Source organism: Suillus subaureus (genome assembly GCF_016647635.1).
Source record: "Suillus subaureus strain MN1 chromosome Unknown BJ212scaffold_3, whole genome shotgun sequence".
Classification (NCBI taxonomy): domain Eukaryota; kingdom Fungi; phylum Basidiomycota; class Agaricomycetes; order Boletales; family Suillaceae; genus Suillus; species Suillus subaureus.
The window spans coordinates 1,213,724-1,232,470 of record NW_024538559.1 but is presented as its reverse complement, the minus strand read 5'-3'; the positions used below and the strand labels follow the sequence as shown (position 1 = coordinate 1,232,470).

At 45.8% G+C, this 18,747-nt stretch overlaps 6 protein-coding genes across 6 annotated transcripts; 1 reads left to right on the top strand and 5 right to left on the bottom strand.

The window, feature by feature from the left end:
• Positions 1-941: 941 nt before the first annotated feature.
• Positions 942-2,021, bottom strand: BJ212DRAFT_1261215 (uncharacterized protein; the record flags this gene model as incomplete). The annotated part of the gene is made up of 2 exons (XM_041330163.1): positions 942-1,163; positions 1,218-2,021. The coding sequence occupies 2 exons, from the start codon at positions 2,019-2,021 to the stop codon at positions 942-944; spliced, it is 1,026 nt and encodes a 341-aa protein (XP_041198421.1).
• A 68-nt stretch (positions 2,022-2,089) lies between these two features.
• On the bottom strand, positions 2,090-3,557 carry BJ212DRAFT_1321970 (uncharacterized protein). The gene is made up of 5 exons (XM_041334434.1): positions 3,321-3,557; positions 3,110-3,268; positions 2,929-3,058; positions 2,634-2,876; positions 2,090-2,580 (listed from the first exon to the last, which is right to left on the bottom strand). Exons 1-5 carry the CDS (start codon positions 3,504-3,506, stop codon positions 2,267-2,269), a joined length of 1,032 nt encoding a protein of 343 aa, XP_041198420.1. The 5' UTR covers positions 3,507-3,557; the 3' UTR covers positions 2,090-2,266.
• A 329-nt stretch (positions 3,558-3,886) lies between these two features.
• Positions 3,887-5,400, bottom strand: BJ212DRAFT_1475995 (uncharacterized protein; the record flags this gene model as incomplete). Its single annotated transcript, XM_041339312.1, has 4 exons — positions 3,887-4,277; positions 4,329-4,469; positions 4,524-4,625; positions 4,682-5,400. 4 exons carry the CDS (start codon positions 5,398-5,400, stop codon positions 3,887-3,889), a joined length of 1,353 nt encoding a protein of 450 aa, XP_041198419.1.
• Positions 5,401-7,663: 2,263 nt separating this feature from the next.
• On the top strand, positions 7,664-9,474 carry BJ212DRAFT_1454920 (Septin-domain-containing protein). The gene is made up of 5 exons (XM_041338859.1): positions 7,664-7,850; positions 7,920-7,971; positions 8,030-8,378; positions 8,432-9,005; positions 9,055-9,474. Exons 1-5 carry the CDS (start codon positions 7,791-7,793, stop codon positions 9,175-9,177), a joined length of 1,158 nt encoding a protein of 385 aa, XP_041198418.1. The 5' UTR covers positions 7,664-7,790; the 3' UTR covers positions 9,178-9,474.
• Positions 9,475-10,066: 592 nt separating this feature from the next.
• Positions 10,067-10,270, bottom strand: BJ212DRAFT_1261522 (uncharacterized protein; the record flags this gene model as incomplete). The annotated part of the gene is made up of 1 exon (XM_041330181.1): positions 10,067-10,270. A coding segment is annotated over one exon (204 nt), but the record flags the coding sequence as incomplete, so codon positions are not given.
• Positions 10,271-15,055: 4,785 nt separating this feature from the next.
• Positions 15,056-16,813, bottom strand: BJ212DRAFT_1475992 (uncharacterized protein; the record flags this gene model as incomplete). Its single annotated transcript, XM_041339311.1, has 6 exons — positions 15,056-15,613; positions 15,670-15,730; positions 15,788-15,858; positions 15,905-16,024; positions 16,072-16,481; positions 16,531-16,813. 6 exons carry the CDS (start codon positions 16,811-16,813, stop codon positions 15,056-15,058), a joined length of 1,503 nt encoding a protein of 500 aa, XP_041198416.1.
• Positions 16,814-18,747: the final 1,934 nt, after the last annotated feature.

The following is an 18,747-nucleotide window of genomic DNA, read 5'->3' as shown; positions in this document are numbered from 1 at the left end:
TGGAAGACGACGAGAGCGGCGAAGAGGACCTCACAAAGGTCGACAATGAAGGAGTCGAGGACAATGTTACGGTATACGACAGCGCGATCGTTGAGGAAATTTTCACGGTCGACGACGACGAAAGCGTCGATGAAGGCGTCAAAGAATGTGACTACGATCACGTCCAAGATAATGTCACGAAAGAACACAACGAGGTCGTCGTTAATGGAGATGACAGCGAAGACCACACGAAAACCGCAGCAGATGGCGCATGCAAATTTACACATCCAACGCACCACCGTAATCTGCGTCAGCGGAACAACGTCATCACGATTCCCTCGCTTATAAAGGGCTGGCCCCCGGTCTTGCTATCGGAACCCATTATGGATAGGTTGGACCCCTTCGATTTCAAGATCATGCAGTTGGAATGCGAGTATCACCTGTCCCGCGACCGCTTCGGTTAACGCGACGGAAGGAGTCCCGACAGAAAGCACGAGATCACACCGGTACTCCTCGGACTTGCTGGAGAAGATACAATCGAAGAAGTAGATCTGCCTTGATGCCTATTTATTTGCGAAATATATTTCTTGACTGATGTCGACGTATTGTTGATATTTCCTTCTTCGATTGGGCCTGTACAGTATTCGCAGGGAGAGCTGTCTCCAAAATTGCACTTCTGTCAGTACATTTACCAAATATTGGGATATCTAAAAAGGGTTTCCTGCTTCACCTCTGAACGTTGCAACTTAAGAGAATCGTTGCCAAAAGCAATCATAAGAAGTGAAAAGGTCTCGCGGTAGATGATCCGCACCAGTGGGCTCTCCGATCACTCCCAAGTGGGCACTCCCCTTCCACGAACGACCCCGTCGAGCACTTCTTCACCCTTCAAAAAATTCGGACACTGGTACCCAGCTAATGCAAGACTGTAATGGTTTAGTTGTTCTGTGAAACTTAGGAATACCTTAATCCTCGCGATCTTTCAGGCATGCCCAATTCTCGTCCCTCTGGAACCATACCAGTCCCTTGGGAAGGATGATGGTCTGAAGGGTTGGACACGCTTTGCTCCATGCTTCCGCGACGCTCTTTTCATCGTTGAAGGACGCAGGTATACCTGGGGCCATGAACGTGATGTATTTCAGAGCCTTGAACTGCGCAAGACTCGAGCCGATCTCGAGTAGAATTTCCTGTAAGCAATAAGCAAATGAAAGATGAAGCCATGCATAAGATGAAAAACTAACATGGGTGTAGTGCGTCATGAGAACGACGAGGTGGAAAGCCTCAAGATGAGGTAGCCGGTCTGCGATGAGGGGAAGGAGTGCGACAGGGGGGTCGCTTTCGAAGCTCATGACAGTGAGCTTCTTTATCGGTCTAGCTGAGAGTAACAGCGTGTCGAGGGACGTACAGACGTCCCCGGGGTAAAGCGACATGGAAACGCTCTCCACGGGTCTGCCTCTCAAGACCTCTCCGATGATGCTAGGGTAAGACAGAACGGTCCTGAAATGCTCCAGCTTTGGGAGCGCCCTAGGTTCCAGCGTAAAGTCATACTCCTTATTGAACCCTCTCAGACAGAGCTCCGTTATTGTCGGCTGCATAGCCAGGAATTTCGCCAGCGAGCGGTCACACCGCATGGATGAGGTGAAGGTTGCGAGCGAAAAGGAACACCCCTGGAATATCCATGCGATATCAGCAGCGTTGTCTGTCTGGGAGAAGTCGAGGATAAGCGTCGTGAGCGATTTGAGTTGCTGGAGCGCGCGATTCAAGAGGCGGAGGATATTGGCGGTGATGAGGTTGTTGGCAAAGTCGAGATCGATAGAACGGACGTGCCGGGAATAGGTGGCATTAGAAGCAAGGGTCTTTATAAGCCTCCAGGCTTTAACTGACGACGTTTCTGATATGTTACGATAGACCGCACGAGATGCAGTATTGTGGAATACGGAGTTGCTGCCAAGGACTGGGACAAGTTCACAACGTTCCAGGTAACTGAAGATCAGCTCAAGGATCTCGACAGGTAATATGGAGGATCTCGAGTGGACACTGTCCATCATAATAATCAGGACGCAGTGTTTCGTTCCTTGTTTTCAAGTCCGTTTCCTGGTGGTTTGATCGACAATGAGGTCAGGAACAGTGGTATTATTATAGCATCATGGCCACATCGGGTTTCCTCGACTCCACGAACAAAAAGATCAATAAAGAACTATATATTTATTATTGCATGTCTAGGGGTATTGGATGAGTGAAACCGTGCAAATGCGTCCATCTTATCACCATATCTAGATCCATACACCAATTACTGGACTTTAGCGGTCTTTGGAGCAGGCATGCTCCCTTCAGCAATAGCCTCTGCGCGTAGACCCTCGGCCTCAATCTCTGCAATGAGATTGCGTTCAGCCTCTTCGCGCTCAGACTTGCTCTTGTTCTTCATTGCAGCCTTTTGGGCAGCGATACGTGTGCGATACTCGCGGTATTTATTATCAGTGCCGAAAATACGGTCGCACCACCGGAAAGAGGTGGAAAAGTTGTTCGTGAAGGCCATGTGGTGGAAATCATGGTGCTCAGCGCCCGACCAGAAGGGGATGATGTGCTGCAATGACCAGGGGAAGTCTAAGGAAGAACATATTAGCACTGACGATCAGTTACTACGAATAGCTACCAACCGTAACCACTGTGAGCGTCGATGGCTTGGAAGAGACGAAGCGTGATCCAAATATAGACTGTGAAAATGTGCAAGTTACGAGTGTACCAGCAATACAAGATGGGTCCAGCAATGGTACCAGTGCCAAGAATGAAGACTTCAGCAGGGTGTGCATATTCAGCAGCGAGACCGAAAGGTGCCGAATACTTGTGATGGATCTTGTGAATATGCTTGTACAATGCGCCGGTGTGAAGAGCCTGGTGGGCTGTAACGATATTATCAGTAATGAGAGTAAGGACGATCCAGGATTCACACACCAAAGTAGTGGAACATATCTTCAAAGACGAAGAAAATAGCGATTTGCGGGAGCATGGTCGTCCACGAAGGGAACGGAACCTGCCAGGTACTCATACCAAAGTTCTCTGCCATAGGGTGGAACAACCATATCTTACGAAAAAATAATTAGTTTCGAACGTCAGATGCAGAAACTAAGCTCACGGCTGGAAGCTCAATGGTGAAATGCGAGAACAACACCATTTTCGTACACTCCCACTGCTCTTGGGGAGTTGGAACTTTGTTAGGCTGGAGTTTCCACTGGCGAAAATAAGGAATAGCGTCGATGATAATCCAAGGAATGGAACGTCCAAAGTATACAAACTGGTATCATTGAGCAAAATTTGACGAACCCTGAATAATAATAAAAAGATACCTCGTGAAGCAAGAAACTCATGAGACCCGTTGCAATAATTGGGTTGTCAATCCAGATGTACCAAGCAGCCCACATCTGCTCAAGCCAACTGAGTTTCGTGAGGTCAATGTTTGCGTAGAGCTGCTGAGTAGTAGTCTGGGCCGCGTGCGCAGCGGCAGCGGCGACAGACGTCGCGTTGAAAGTCATGGTGATGGTCGAAAGAAAAAAGAAACACCCAAGCACTGCGCCAGTTTTTGAAGGAAATCCCAAAGAGAACCACACCACTTTTTAGTTCATTAATTTATGGCGTGAGCCGTCGGACAACAACTCAACCAATCACAACCGGCTTACCTAATCCGCATTCATTCCAAGAATAGGAGTGTCTCGTGTCTACCGTATGTCTGATGAGTCTTCCATCTCCCACTGTCTCTCCCCAGTACAACCTATTTATTGTCTACTGGGTCCAATTACAAAGTGAGCTAGATGCCAAAATATTAGGTCCGTTGGTTATGGGCCTTGGTATGTATGTAAAGGAAGTATCAAAGTGGTAAAACGAAGAAGTAGCGATGATACTTAATAGTCCATATCTAAGGGAGTTCGATAGCGCGTCTGCCAGGAACATACAACTCGGGTTCCCCCTGCGAATTTTGGCGCACCCTGAACGGGTCCCTCTCCAATCGGTTCAGTTGAGGCAAATAAGGCCTTTGTTGTACGGGTTCATGTTCTAGAGTAAGAGAATTCTCTACCTCATACTCATCATCTGAATCATGGTCTTGATCGATTGTGTTATCCTTGTTGTTCTCTGGGGGATAGAAGCATCGTGTGGGAAGTGGAAAAAGTTTGACGTCTTCAAGCGTTGACGGATGGCTTTCCTTGAATTTTTTCCGAGGTGAGTCCTCAGGCCCGTTGGCCTCCTCTTCCTCAACTTCAAGATTTCGTTTGCGGCACATATGCCCGGGTGACAAGTCAGTCCATTTCCTAAAAATGATACATAAGAAGAAACCGATTGTATTCAGGTGAGCTACGCACCGAGATGTGTTGTCCTCGCCGCTGGAATACTCGTCGTCTGTGACGTCACCCCGACGCCAGTTGGGGCTACTTATCTGATGCGATATCCCTTGGGAAGAGGAACTAGGACTCTCATCTGCGGGCTGAGGCTTAGAGCTTTCCCTAAACAACATATCAGAATTTAACAATTCGCGTGAGTTGAATCAATTTACATACCGAGAATTGGCTTCGCCATCGCTGACAGACTTATAGAGGTATTGTTGGGGGCAGTCTGTGCTGCTGGGGCTGCAGCTCGCAGGTGGAGACTCAGACCTTTCGCTAAAAACTACAGGTTAGAAACTAACAATCTGGGCAGTTTTAAGTGAGCTACGCACCGAGAACCATCGTCGCCGCTGCGGCCATATTCATCATCTTCTGCGTCTTGTGGGGCATCCTCACTCTCGCCGGCACCGCCGCCAAGATCCTCCTCTTCTGTATCTTGGTGTTCGCCCTCGTCGCTGCCATCCTCATCCTCATCATCTGACTCTTGCAGTTCCTCCTCATATTGGTCGTCCAGGTTTTTATCGCGAGTCTTCAGCGAACGCTCGACTTTCTTGATCATCTTGCGTACAAAGTTCTTCCCAGCGACGGATCCCAGGCGGTTCAGGAAATCTTGCATTCTATCCCTCTCAGCCTTGAGTTCGATTTCTGCGAGAGTGACATCGGCTAGAGCTTCGGCAGCCTCGGTTCGTGCAAGCTCAAGTTCATTGTTGACATGAGCGCGGTTCCGATGAACGTCGGCAACCATCTGCGCATACCACGAGGGGTCATGGGCGAGAGGTGATGGAGGAGGGTAGGTGAACGCCATGAGAGGCGGATCGAGGGAAGCAGTAGCATTTGGGACGTGTGCATTGCGAGGTTTATCGCCTGGTGGCGAAGGGAATCGTTCGAAAGGGTACTCGTCCTGTGTATCAACCCCAGATTCGCCAGAGTCTGACATGTCCTCATGAACAGAAGGATCGACTTCTTTCTGCTTGCTTTTACCCTTCGGGTCTGAGGTAGCGGCAGTTGCGGTGGTTTGTGTGGGGTTCTGATGTTCAGTGTCGATTGACATTACAGCGATTCTCAGAAGTCTTTAGCTTTGTAGGCTTGTAATCGAGTACAGGAGAAGGTATGGATTCAAAGTGAAGAAGCACTGGGTAGTAAAAATACCTATGACACAATTGTCCACAGCGTCTTAAAACCACTGTGGTGGGCCAAACCATCGGGTTATTGTCTAGTCCAAGTCCACAGCCTACCGTGCACGGAAACCCCTAGGATCCCCAATAAGTCGAGGTGCTTGTGGGACTGTGTTGTGGGACTTACCTTTTGGGGATGCGGTGAGACATATTCGACTTGCAGGTTCCATTCAACCCTATTGTGGGCTCCATTAGGTTATCTATTGTCCTTCGTGGGTCAAAGCTACGGGTCAATAACTGACGAAATTCGGGATAGTGCGTGCCTGTGTGGTTGTTTAATTGGTTCCTGGATAGTTGCGCAGCTAACTACCAAATTTAAGCAGTGATTACAGGTGAAATAACACGAAAACTGATCATGGCTCTCTCACAGTTCGGACGCAGCCCTTAGAAGAATAAAGCAAGACTCAGAGTTCGGGAACGTGGAGCTAACATCAAAGCAACGACGTCAAAAGATGTGAGCACTTATTCCCCGTATGCGATCAAGATCATCAAATCTTATGCACAGGTTCAGCTGCTCAGCTAATACTCCTGGTTGGCATTTTGTTGGGAGAGCGTAGAAACGCGATGTCAGTATGATGGCGGGTGCTGTCGCGGTAGTCTGGACTCTGGACTCTGCATGTTAACTGCAGGGCCTGGGTTGTCGGCGCAGAGTAGAAAGTGAAGTTCCTTCCTTACATTTGATAATTAGCGGCAGGAGTCATCATGATCAAACACATACTTGTAAGTTGTAACTTCCTGCAACGCTGTGACAACCTCAGTCATCGGGCAAAGTAGCACTCACACATTTCACATCGTCCGGGGTCGCTAGCGCTGGCATCAAGGTGGATACAAAAACGATGTCATGCTGTTCTGGGACTTTACATCTCTTGGAGTGGAGAAGAGGGGCTCCTACATCATCATCCACATCTGACCTTCAAGGTACTAAATTCTGCGACTTAATTATTTTCGGCATGGCTTAAACTTAATCCAGTCTTCTGCAAGTCTGGAGCGCAGCCCCTGTCGTGTAAAAGGACATGTCCTCACTAGCAGTGTGCGTGATGCACTACAGTTATAGTGTCGTTCTCTTGTACATCTAGTAAATTGAATCTTGTTGTTGACGGGCAGCGTTAAATCGGAATGCACACCGTGCGATGTCCTTAATTCCATTATGACGGGCAAATTCGTACCCGACGGTGTCATTGCAAGAATCGTACCAGGATAACTGTACGGGCTACTGCTGAGCACCCAGCAGTTGATATCCTTTGGAGATTCACTTACACAAATTGTTACAAGACTTGGACATGATCTCACAGTAACTACGAGGTGTCTTACTAATTTAACCATCTAGAGCGATGTAATTTTTGGCACCAAGTAAGATATGGAGGACGCATTACGACTATCTTCATTCGTTTGAATATAACGGAAGACTGGCTTGACTGATGAGCGGCGCAGTGTGCGCTATGAAGGCAGAGGCAAGAATGGCAAAATTGAATCGGATGTCCGCTTTCCGCCCCTCTAGCCTACACAAGCATTTCAACTCCCAGCACCATCAATGACATACTTGACGAAAGCGGCTCACCTGGTGATTATTTCTTCCACTCCAGAAACAGTTGTATGCTGGAACTTGAGCTGTGTTTTCTATGGCAGACAACCAGCGACTATCGCCAGGAACACCAGACTTGAATTGAGCCTAATCGCAAACGAGGATCTGACTGAGATTGCAGTCTGGGAACATGTGAAACCCTGCCATTAGTCTACCGAGCTTGTGCTCATTTACTTGTCGAAAATAGCAATAACGACGTGCTTCAGAAAGTCGAGCATAGCAACGCGATTTGTCGTGGTGGTTGTGAGTCAAAAAATCAAGATGAATAGAAACAAATGGTGGCAACGACAGATGCATTGACGAGCAAGTATATACAAGGGCAGTGGTTGTCATCATGTCTGATATGGACATATCATTGTCAATGTCGCGAGTCAGCAATTAATGCAATGCAAGCTACTTACAGCCCTATTTAGTTGTATAACAAAATATCGTTATCTGCAAGACCGCAGTACGCCTGTCTGCAGTTAACGTGGACCTGTTGATGTTACTGTCAGTCTGCTCTGCTCAGAGGGTCGTTCACTTGTAAAGTAAGAGAACTACATACCTATCAAGGGTCAGTGTGTCAAGTACTAATAAAACCAAACAACGCCAAATCGGCAATATCAAAAGTTGGCAAGTTCGCTCTAGCTATCGTTACCTGTCAGTGCCGTCGTTGTTGTCGAACAAGAGCATTAAAATTCAATCATGTCGTCCGCACCAGCACCCTCTTTTGATGGCATTGGTATCGCCAACCTTCCCAACCAGGTGAGAGCCTTCTCTTGACATTTGGCTCATTTTTACTGACCACTATGTGTTCCTTTCCATGCAATTTAGAGGCACAAAATCGTCGCCAAACATGGTGCACACTTCACCATGATGGTTGTTGGTAAGTGCAGCGCGTCTGCAATGAGATAGGCCTTTCAGCTTATCTGTTTACGCGCCAGGCGAGTCGGGTCTCGGGAAGACGACCTTAGTGAACACGCTCTTCACGACCGAGTTGTCTCCTGCTAGGAACTACAGCAGGCGGCACCACAAACAACTCGACAAGCTCACCGAAGTCGAAATCATCAAGGCTGAGCTTGAGGAAAAGCAGTTCAAGGTCAAACTTACCGTCATCGACACCCCCGGATTTGGTGACTATGTCAACAACCGCGATTCCTGGTCGCCAATTGTCGACTTCATTGATGACCAACACGAAGCGTATATGCGCCAGGAGCAGCAGCCCCAGCGCAACGAAAAGATTGACCTTAGGGTTCACGCTTGCCTCTACTTCATCCGGCCCACTGGGCATACGTAAGTTGATGTATACTTTCTGAATCATTTTCGGATGCTGACTAGATTCTTAGCCTGAAGCCGCTTGATATCGAGATCATGAAGCGCCTCGGTACGCGTGTGAACCTCATCCCCGTTGTCGCGAAAGCAGACACCCTCACGCAAAATGATCTGTTCCTCTTCAAACAACGCGTCCGGGAAGTCATCGCCGCCCAGGGAATTCGCATTTACCAACCCCCCGTTGAAACCGATGACGAGACCGCTGCTGAGCATGCGCGCATGCTCACTGATGCTATCCCCTTCTCGATCATTGGCTCGACTGAAGATGTCCAGACCCCTGATGGTCGCCTTGTCAAGGGTCGCGAGTACCTCTGGGGTGTCGCTGAAGTTGAGAATGAAAACCACTGTGATTTCCGCAAGCTGCGCTCTCTACTTATCCGCACGCACATGCTTGACCTCATCTCGACGACGGAGGAATTGCACTACGAGAACTACAGGCAACAACAGATGGAGACGAGGAAGTTTGGGGAGCCCAAGGTCAAGAAAGTAGACAACCCCAAGTTCAAGGAGGAGGAAGAGTCACTCAGGAAGCGCTTCACAGAACAAGTCAAGGCCGAAGAAGCCCGTTTCAGACAATGGGAGCAACATGTAAGTGAACTATGAACCTATCAATGACGTTCTCTCACGCCTCCCGTAGCTTATCGCCGAACGGGACCGTCTTAACAAGGACTTGGAGATGGCACACAGTGCTATCAAGTCGCTGGAGGCCGAGCTCGACAATCTTCAAGCTGGCTACGGTCGCGGCAGTGCCAGGCGGTGAAAGTCGGATCTCAGTTTACTTTTGGACAAATATTCGCTCCGTATACCCCAAGATCCTACTTGCGTTCGTTTCTACGCTCCTTTCTGTATTGTACCCTGCTGCCTACATGACGAACATTCTTTTAGTCGCCTTGTCTTCCTTGGTTTTCTTTCTTGATTCGGAAGCTACGTTATATACATTCTCGTACGCACTGCGCTGGCATTATCATAATATGGTGGCTTTTGTGCCAGATACCTTGTCTTGGGAGTGTACCTGGATTGAGAGAGTGATTGTTTATCGAACCCATTGGCGACTATTCATGACATAAGAGGGCTATTAGATTCAGGTTTGCACGTGCCATGTAGGCCGCATCTCAGTCCCAGTGAAAACCCAATATGATGAGGTCGAGTGAAATATGATAATTAGGGGGCCCTTGATAGTGTGGGGGGCAAAACTACTTGGCTTTAGTTTTGCCAGTTATGACTGGCAAAACCAGTTGTTTTGCCAGGGTGGCAAGACTTGGCAAAACTCTAGACACTTAGCTAAGTTGTGTAGACTATGTGTATGACATTCCTAATGATATTGCCTTGTCCCAGCTGTTGCCCTCACCATCATAATTAACCACCTCAACCTCATCTAGAACAGTATGTCAGTATGTGGTATTATTCCTTGTTTGACCTGATCCAACTTGTCAAAATCAAGGGCATTTCCCTTGAGCACTTCAACTTTGTTTATGCTCTGAACTTCTTCAGTCATTTTCAGTTCTTTGTGAGCTGCAAATTCAGTGGCCACTGGTGATGTCATGAGGTGAGATACTCTCCAGACCAGCAAGAAGGTCATCTGCATCATGAGGCTCAGTTAAAGGTTTGCATGAATTTTACCAAGTGTTTCAAATGTGTCAGCTGAAAGATTACACTATTGTGCAGAATCCAGATTGTATTGTGCTGAGATCACAGAATGTGTGCTCTACTTCACCTGCATGCCCTGTGATTGAGAGGATTGTCACAGAGAAGGCCTTGAGTGGGTGGATTTCAGAATTGATTGGAAGGTTTTTCCACCAACAAAGGTTGTCTGCTTGGCCACCAGTGAATGTAGCTAGTGACTGATTATGGGCCTAACCTTGGATCTGAGCACCTGATGAGTTATCAGTGCAATATCTGCATTTCCAGTAGTAATGATGTGAGCCATGCTATTGTCAACTTATCCAGGCACTCAAAATTGTTGTTGACCAGTGATGCCAGGGGGTGCCCTCCAGCATGTACCATCTTACTTTAGGGATGTTGTTTTGCATGTTCTCTTGAATTCAAACTATGTTATCAGAGATCTAAATGACATCTCTGTGAGTCTCAGATACCCTGGAGTTCTACCAAGTTTTGCCACCCCCCTTTTGTGTAAGTTCTGCCAAGGACTGGGCACAACCAGTTTTGCCAACAACACTAGCCCTTGACTCACTACCATTGGACAGGTTTTCCCATGCATGAAAATTGCAGGTAAGGCTGAGCTACCAAAGCTCACAGTGACAAGCTGGCTCATTACCCTTAATATACCACTAGAACATAACCAAACAAAATGATACCCCACAACAGAAACAACACATGACCCCTACAACCCAAAAACAACCACAACCCAAAAACCACCAAGATCAACAACCAAACACCTCTTTATGATGACATGACCAGTAAGACAATGTTCCTAAACCAAAATGAAAATAGCATCAGGGAATTGACCTGACAATGACATAGCATTATAAAGCTTTATCTAATATAAAATTCATATAATCTCTATCATAATTGCAGTTAGCCTGACAAAGCTATAGATAGGAGGACTCTGATGGGGAAAACCACCAAAGATACAATTATGATACATATTGCAAATATCTGCCATCTTAGTTCTTGCATTCTAGGACCTGCTTTTGGACTGGCAGAATCCATCCATTGTCCATCCTACCTCATTGGTACATATTTTGCCTTGCCTTGCCTTGTGTTTTGTAACATGTGTTGCAGCCTTATTACATGTCTGCATATCCTATCCCTTCCAAGTCCAACAGGGTACAGTTTAACTAGTATAAAAGTACCTATAGTGACTACTTTGACTTTACTTCCCTCCTACAGTACTTCCTTATCCTTAGGTTTACTTAGAGGTAGTCACCTTTAGAATGCACTTTTCAGCCCCTATTGGTTCCCTTATACTTGGACACTGTTCTTGACTATCCCTTACCCTTGCAATCAATATCCTTGACCTCACTCGCTATCCACTGCCTTCCTTAAGACTTCCCTATTCCACACCTTCACTCCTTTGCATCTCACACCTCCACATCTTTGTGCTTTTGCATTCCCATGCTCTACATACCTGCACACTAGTTCCCATGCTCTGCACACTTTTGTGTCCTTAGCACCTTCAGCTGTTCTCAGTAGCAATTCCCTCAGGTTGAATGTTCTTGCTTGCAAGTGTAGCAGCTAGGCAGGATTAGTAGACATATATTGGCTAGGTATTCTAACAACTATCTAGCCAAGTTGTTTTATTCACACCACATTTTTGCTACTACTTTCACCTGTGCTGTGTGCTGTGCACTCCAGACTTTCTAGTTATATAGGATTGGTGTTAAGAACCATGCTCAAAGGAGAGAGAGACTGACTCAGAGGGGCTTGGCCTCAGCTCATACGCTGTGCCCCTTACCTAAGTATGTGCCCTTCATTTCAGAGGAAGTCTGATGATGGTCCGATGAAGTCCGGAGGACTTCTGGAGGCTGGCTACTCTGGTGGAGAGTGCGGGAGGACTTCTGGAGGAGCGTGGGAAATGTCCAGAGGAGCGCAGGAGAGTTCTGGAGGGATGCAGGAAATGCTCAGGAGAGTTCCCACTGCAAGGTAATACTTCTACATGAAAACAGGATGGACAGATAGGAGGTCCGGAGTACAGAGGACAGGAGGTCCGAGGTATGGAGGATGGAATGTCTGAAGGTACGGAGGCGGAACGTCCGAAGGACAGGATACCAGGACATCCAGAGGTACAGAGGACAGGAGGTCTGGAGGTCTGGAAGGAATAGGGGCTACATCGGACAATTGTCTGATGTAGAAGCAAACAGAGGTAGACTACCCTAAGGTAGAGTCAGAGGGACGGGAAGTGGACCTAAGTCCAGAAAGAGGGTAAGTGCTGGAAAGGCAAGACTCCAGCCTAGGGAAGCAATCCCTAGACTTGGGACAGAGACATGGGGACAAATCTGGAGGTCTGGAATTCCGGCCTAGGGAATCCTTCCCTAGGCCTTACGGAAAAGGACAAGACTCAGATGGACTGAAGTCCAGAAGATGATTGGGCAGATCTAAGGTGAGAGAGCAGGGACTAAGATGATATTCAGACTGAGGACTCTACTGTAGTTGTACAGGGGTTATATACTAGAGGCTATCTGAGAGGATCAGTAAGCAAAGGAGTAAGGCTATGTACGAGCATGCAGAAACACATTGGTAAGTAAGACAGAACATAACTAAATGAACTCGGAGATGAAACTAGTACAAGGATCAATCAGCAAGATGGAAACAGAGATAACCGAGAACCGGAAAGGGGGAGATGCCTAAATGGGGATAGGTGCAGGATCTTGGACAGAGGGTGGGGATGGTCCAGAGATAGTACAGTTAATATCGGAGGTCCGGAGATCTGGGGATCTGGAAGGCAGGACTGGAAACAGGACTGAGATATGTGAGGTGGTGGATGTAGTCCACAATCTAAGAGGAGGTAAAGTCCAGATGTCTTGCTGGACAGAATGTGCATAGGGTGGACAGGATAGGGGATCCAGGAATGAGTTGGATATGGGGTCCGGAAACAGGTCCGGAAAGCGTGGGAATGTGATGGGATCTATGTCTGGCATACAGGATATGACAATTGGGCAACCAAGATTACAATTACCACTTAGTAGGTGAGAGAAATCCCCAATACTGGTCACCCCATACCTGTCCCTAGAGTTACCCTTGCCAGTATACCTGTTGACCTGCTCTCCTTGACCTGACACTATTGTCACTCATTCATTTGACATTCCTTAATATCTCCAAGCTAGTCCTAACACTTTCCCTACCTCTGCCTTACTCTCCCATCTCTGCATCTCCACACCTGTGGACCCAATTTCCCATGAATTGGACTTCACCTCATACCTTTGGACTTGATTTCTGACCTTTGGGCTTTCAACCCCTTGTGTAGTACTGATTATTAGAGAGCAGGCCCTTTAGGATTGAATGCTCTTGCTTGCAAGTATAGCAGCTAGTCAGAGCATAGACCATACAACATTTATATTTGGTTAGGTACTTTACCATGTGTCTAGCCATTGTTGTGTTTTCACACCATGCATCTGAAATCAAGAAACTGCACTCCAAAGCTGGGGTTATCTTCAATCCCCCTGAACAATATTTTACTGATACTACATACAATCAAGCAAGTGTTCCTGAGATCCAGAAACTTCTTGGTATCTTGGTATCACAGCATACTCCAAAGCCCTTCTCACCCACCCTTTTTCCCAGTCTGGTCAAAGACATATCACTCAAAATGATCTTTGGAAACTGGCAAATCTTCAGAAAGGTCCATTGAGTCTTAATATAAAACTTGACCTTATTTACAGCCATTTGCATATGTAATGGTACTGGTGCCTCAATGTAAAACAAATGATAACATGGACTGAAAAAGGACTTAGCATAAATTTTACAAGAGCTGCATACCACAATCATCAATATCATGGGCAACAGAAAGATTTCAGCTGATTTGAAGTTTGCAGCTATTCACCTGCATGAACAAGGGATTCTTAGACTCAGCGAGATCCTCGATTGTGTTGGCTTCTCCCACATGACATTCTATAGAATCAGGAAGCTCTACAATGACACTGGTAACATTGTCAAGCCAAGGAGCCAATACACTGGTTGTCCACACATTTTCAATCTCAAAGACCTCCATTACCTTCTAGAACTTATCCATCACTGTCCTGATTGGTTTCTTGATGAGCTGACAACACTTATGCAACACAATCGCTACATCACTGTCCATTATTCCACAATTCACTGAGAGCTTGCATGGGCTGGCATCTCACTCAAAAAACTCTGCAAGATTGCTAAGGAGCGCAATGAAGATGTTTGTGCAGACTTCAAGCGATGGGTGGTGCAGTATACACCAGATCAACTGTTGTTCATTGATGAGACATCAAAAGATGAATGCACACAAATTCGGAGGTATGGACAAGCAAAGAGGAGCCAATATGCAAGCATGAAGGGTGCATTTGTTTGCAGACAATGCTTCACAGTTATTGCTGCTTTGACTATAGATGGAATCATTGCAGGACATGTTCTTGAAGGATCTTTGTGTTGCAATGGGTACCTTCACTTCCTTGAACATTCTGTCATGAGTTGGGACTCATCACACTTGACTTTTTTCATCAATTCATGTTCATTGATAGCTGCCCAACTGTGAGGTTTATCCTGGCAAGAACAGTGTGTGGATCATGGATAATGCTTGGATCCACCATGGCGAAGAAATTTGTGAGCTCGCAGATAGATTTGATAGGCCTATGCTACATGGTATCTATGTACTTAGTGATGCTGACTCAGAGCAGGTGTACAAATCATATTTTTACCTCCCTACTCCCCTGACCTCAACCCAATTGAGGAAGCCTTTTCAAAGTTCAAGGTGTGGATTCGTCATAACTATGACCTGTTTCCTGCAGCAGCAGACAATGATGGGATTATGTACGACCTACAAGAGGCCCTGGAGATCATTACAGTGGAGGATGCACAGGAATACATCCATCATTCAGGGTACTTCTAGAATATAAACATGATCAATAATTGAGAGCAGTGTATGAAGTAACAGTAGCAAGAAACAACAGAACATGCAGAGCAAAAGTAACGGTAAAAAATGTAACATGTAACAACTATTCACCACACCAATGGGCAACTGCATCCTTGAGCTCAGCAAGCTCTCCACAAAGCAAGCCCACCTTTTGCGAATCATCGACAGTGACATAACGAAGGGCATGTGATGACATGAAACCATGATTGGAAAGTTTTGACTGAAGAATTTGTGAAAGTTCATAAGCAGAGCAAAAGTCTGTTAGGTTCATTCTTGGTCCAAGGGAAGCAAGCTGTGTCGACAAGAGCAAAGAGCTGAGAGAGGCTGGAACAGCAGGTGGTAATACAGCAGGCAGAAGCAAGGCAGGGACTGGTGCATGATGGACAGGTTGTGAGTCAGATGCTGCACATATAGCTTGGAACATTTCAGGAGGAAAATTGATGTTGATAATGGGCATAGCTTGTGCTGGTGCTGGTGTGACAGGTACAGCCTCAGCCTGAGTGGCTTTCTTGGATTGTTCATCAAGCTGTTGGTGGCAGACAGAAAGAAGTGAGGGCCACCCAAGAGAGTTGGAAGAAATCACGCCGAAGGAAGAATGGTTAGGAGGCATCTCAAGAGTGGCATACTCTGGCCCTTTTTCCTGTGCAGTGTTCAAAGTGAAACAGTCAATAAAACATTCACAAAACTAATACCAACCATTGCAGCTACCCAGCATTCGAGAAGGGGAAATGTCAGATGGACATGAGATCCATTGTTGCTAGGGTTTGGGTAGCAGTAGTCACTCAAGCAGCCTGGCTTTTTGTGGCAAACCCACCGATCCAATAATGCCTTGATGTTCTTGTTGATTGATTTCATCTCTTTGTCTATGTCAGCAGCCTTTGGTGCCTAAACTTTTCATCAACCAACATTGAGATATAGAATGATGTGTTACCTTTGTTTTCTTCTTCTTCTTGTTCCTCTTCTTACTGTCATCACTTGATTCTGAGCTGCTATGATTGTTATCCTCATTTATTTCTCTATTGTTCTCCTTGTCTGATGGCCAGTCCTTGTGCTATCAGACTCAAATTAGCTCATAAAGAAATCACATGCAGTTAGTACCTTTTTCACAGCCAAAAGCTCTTGGATATAAATAGTGGCAGCAGGTGTGCTCATTTGCTGCAGACATTTGATGAGCTCTTGATAATCATCTTCATCTGCAAGTGAGGTTGGCTGCGGAGCAATGTGAACAATGGTAAAGAAAGTCTTGTAGTTTTCAAAGGACAAGATGGTTGGATTGGTCTCTTTTTTGATCTTTTGAAGAACTTGTGCCTTGAATGTGTCAAAAGGCTCATCAAGATAAAGGCTGAGAATGGTTGCTGTGCCAACACATTTCTTGATATCACCTTTCTTGAGCTCACTGTGCGGCAGAATTGTGATGCTGTATGTTGCCTTGATACACAGTGGAGCCACTTGAGCAGGTATAACCTCTGGCTCATTGGGAGGGGGAGTCACAGGTCGAGGTTGCTTAGCTGTGTGATCACATCAGTCATTTAGCCACAAACAGAGTATATGTGCAACATTTTTTCTTTTTTGACTTGACTTTAGGTGCTTGAAGAGGCTCTGCAACTGGAATAGGCTCTACAGCTGGAGGCAGAGCAGCCATGGCATCTAGTTCATGATCTATACTGTCTTGAGTATTGAAATTGAAAATGCTTGTGTCAAATACAAATGCTGTCGATGACCCTGAGCTATTGGAATTGGAAGATGTCAATGAGATGTCAAGGATGCTGCCATCATCATCCAAGCTATCAGAGTCATCAATGAACTCTGCACTTTTGAATGTCTTCAGGTTATGACCCATGTTGCCACAGTAGACTTGGAAGCTAAGATATCACAGTACTACAATTTGTCAAAATATTGCTAAGTCCTTTTTCAGTCTATGTTATCATTTGTTTTACATTGAGGCGCCAGTACCATTACATATGCAAATGGCTGTAATGTACTTTCAGATCATCCATGTAGTGCTATGAGGTGAAAATGGCTTGACTGCACTGTGAGCAGGACCTCCATGCAATGGTAATAAGTGGGAGATAACTTCCTTAATACCTGGTTTATTGGCATGGGCAGCAGTTGTGGTAAGTTTTGCATGTATCAAAAGAGTCTGTCCATTGGTGCCATTTTGTCAGGTTATATTTCTACTTAGTGCCAACAAAGAGTTTTGCTATTCTGGCAAGGGTGAGACCATGAAGGTCCAATATAGCTATACTATGTTCACTTTGTACAAGAAGATTATCATCAAGAACTGGAATATGGAATACACACATGACATCATGAAGGCACTCAATAATGTTATTTTCACCAAAGGTTCAAGAATGGTTGATTTGATGTCAGATGAAGAGGACTTCAGAGCAGCAATGGATCATGCCCTGGCATGTATAACTGAAGGCAAGGAGAATGCTGTGATGCATGAACCACTACAGGATGCAATGGATGAAACAGTTGCTAATGATGAGTGTAGCAGAGACAGATCTAGAGCTAATAGTCCTCTTACAGAACCTGAGGATGAAGTTATTACTAATAATGTTGCACCTAGACATGTCAGGGGTTGCTGAAGGGCCAGGGTAGCCTGGCATACTGTACCTGGTACCACTCACACCACCTGCAACACTTGTACTTAGTGTTTACCTACATGTACAATCTGTTTACTACGAGCTCTGTGAGATTTCAATGCATCATCCTAATAAGGCTATAGAGTGGTCCTTCAATAGAGTTCAGGTTTCCCTATAAGAAAAGCCTGGTAGTCTAGTGGTTTTGCTTCCTGACCATATATAGTACAATTATAAGTATAATAGGGGTAGTTGTTGGTTTAAATCAACCTAAGGTAGAGGACTTGTGGATTCAACTAACATCATGTGCATGTGACATGGTGTGACACTGCATGCATAAGCCATGCTGAATGTATGCTAAATGTATGGCAATGGTATACCAAGCTACAGTACAGTGGCTCAAAAAACTGTCCACATGTTTTGACATTTTTCACTATCTATGATATTGTGTGAGAACGAACAAATGCCTCAAGGACATGCTTATACCACATTGTAGTATGGCTTCAGGGCTTTCATTTGAGCCCTACACCATGGGAATCGGTGGAGATATGGTGGAGATACAAGGCTCACAAAATGGTGACTCATGCGGACAGTTTTTTGACTCAAGTATTTTACAATAATAACCAGGTATTCTAGTATTTTTTTATGACCTCCCTTGGCTTTAATTACTGCCTCTATCCTTCTAGGCATACTCTCAATTAATTTCTGGCAATCCTCAGCTGTGATCTTCCCCCATTTCACTGCTACTCTCTCCCAAAGCTCCCATACTCCTTTAGGGGGGTTTTCATAGGCTTGAAGCTTTTTCTTGAGTGTTCCCCAGAGATGTTCAATGACATTGACATCAGGAGACTGTGCTGGCCAGTCAAGAACATTGATGTTATGTTCTTTAAACCATTCCTTAGCTCTTCTGGATGTGTGCTTGGGATCATTATCCTGTTGGAAAATGATATCTTCTTCATCAATCCCTGATTCTGCCAAGCTAGGCAGCAAGTGGTCATTTAAAATGTCCACATACCGCTCAGCATTCATCTTCCCCTCAACCTCAGCAAGCATTCCCACACTATTCCATCCCATATAGCCCCATACCATTAAAGAACCTCCTCCAAACTTGACAGTCCCATTAACCTCTCTGTCTGTTAGGCCATCTCCCTTCTTTTTCCATACATATACCTTCTCATCTGACCATATA

Bases quoted from the DNA above. Each gene is read 5' to 3' on its own strand.
- BJ212DRAFT_1321970 (XM_041334434.1), bottom strand. From the start codon at position 3,506: ATGACTTTCAACGCGACGTCTGTCGCCGCTGCCGCTGCGCACGCGGCC. The intron at 3,269-3,320 runs GTATCTTTTTAT...CAATGATACCAG, and splicing joins TGAGTTTCTTGCTTCACGAG to TTTGTATACTTTGGACGTTC. The intron at 3,059-3,109 runs GTGAGCTTAGTT...TTTTTTCGTAAG, and splicing joins TCACCATTGAGCTTCCAGCC to ATATGGTTGTTCCACCCTAT.
- BJ212DRAFT_1454920 (XM_041338859.1), top strand. From the start codon at position 7,791: ATGTCGTCCGCACCAGCACCCTCTTTTGATGGCATTGGTATCGCCAAC. The intron at 7,972-8,029 runs GTAAGTGCAGCG...TTTACGCGCCAG, and splicing joins CTTCACCATGATGGTTGTTG to GCGAGTCGGGTCTCGGGAAG. The intron at 9,006-9,054 runs GTAAGTGAACTA...CGCCTCCCGTAG, and splicing joins TCAGACAATGGGAGCAACAT to CTTATCGCCGAACGGGACCG.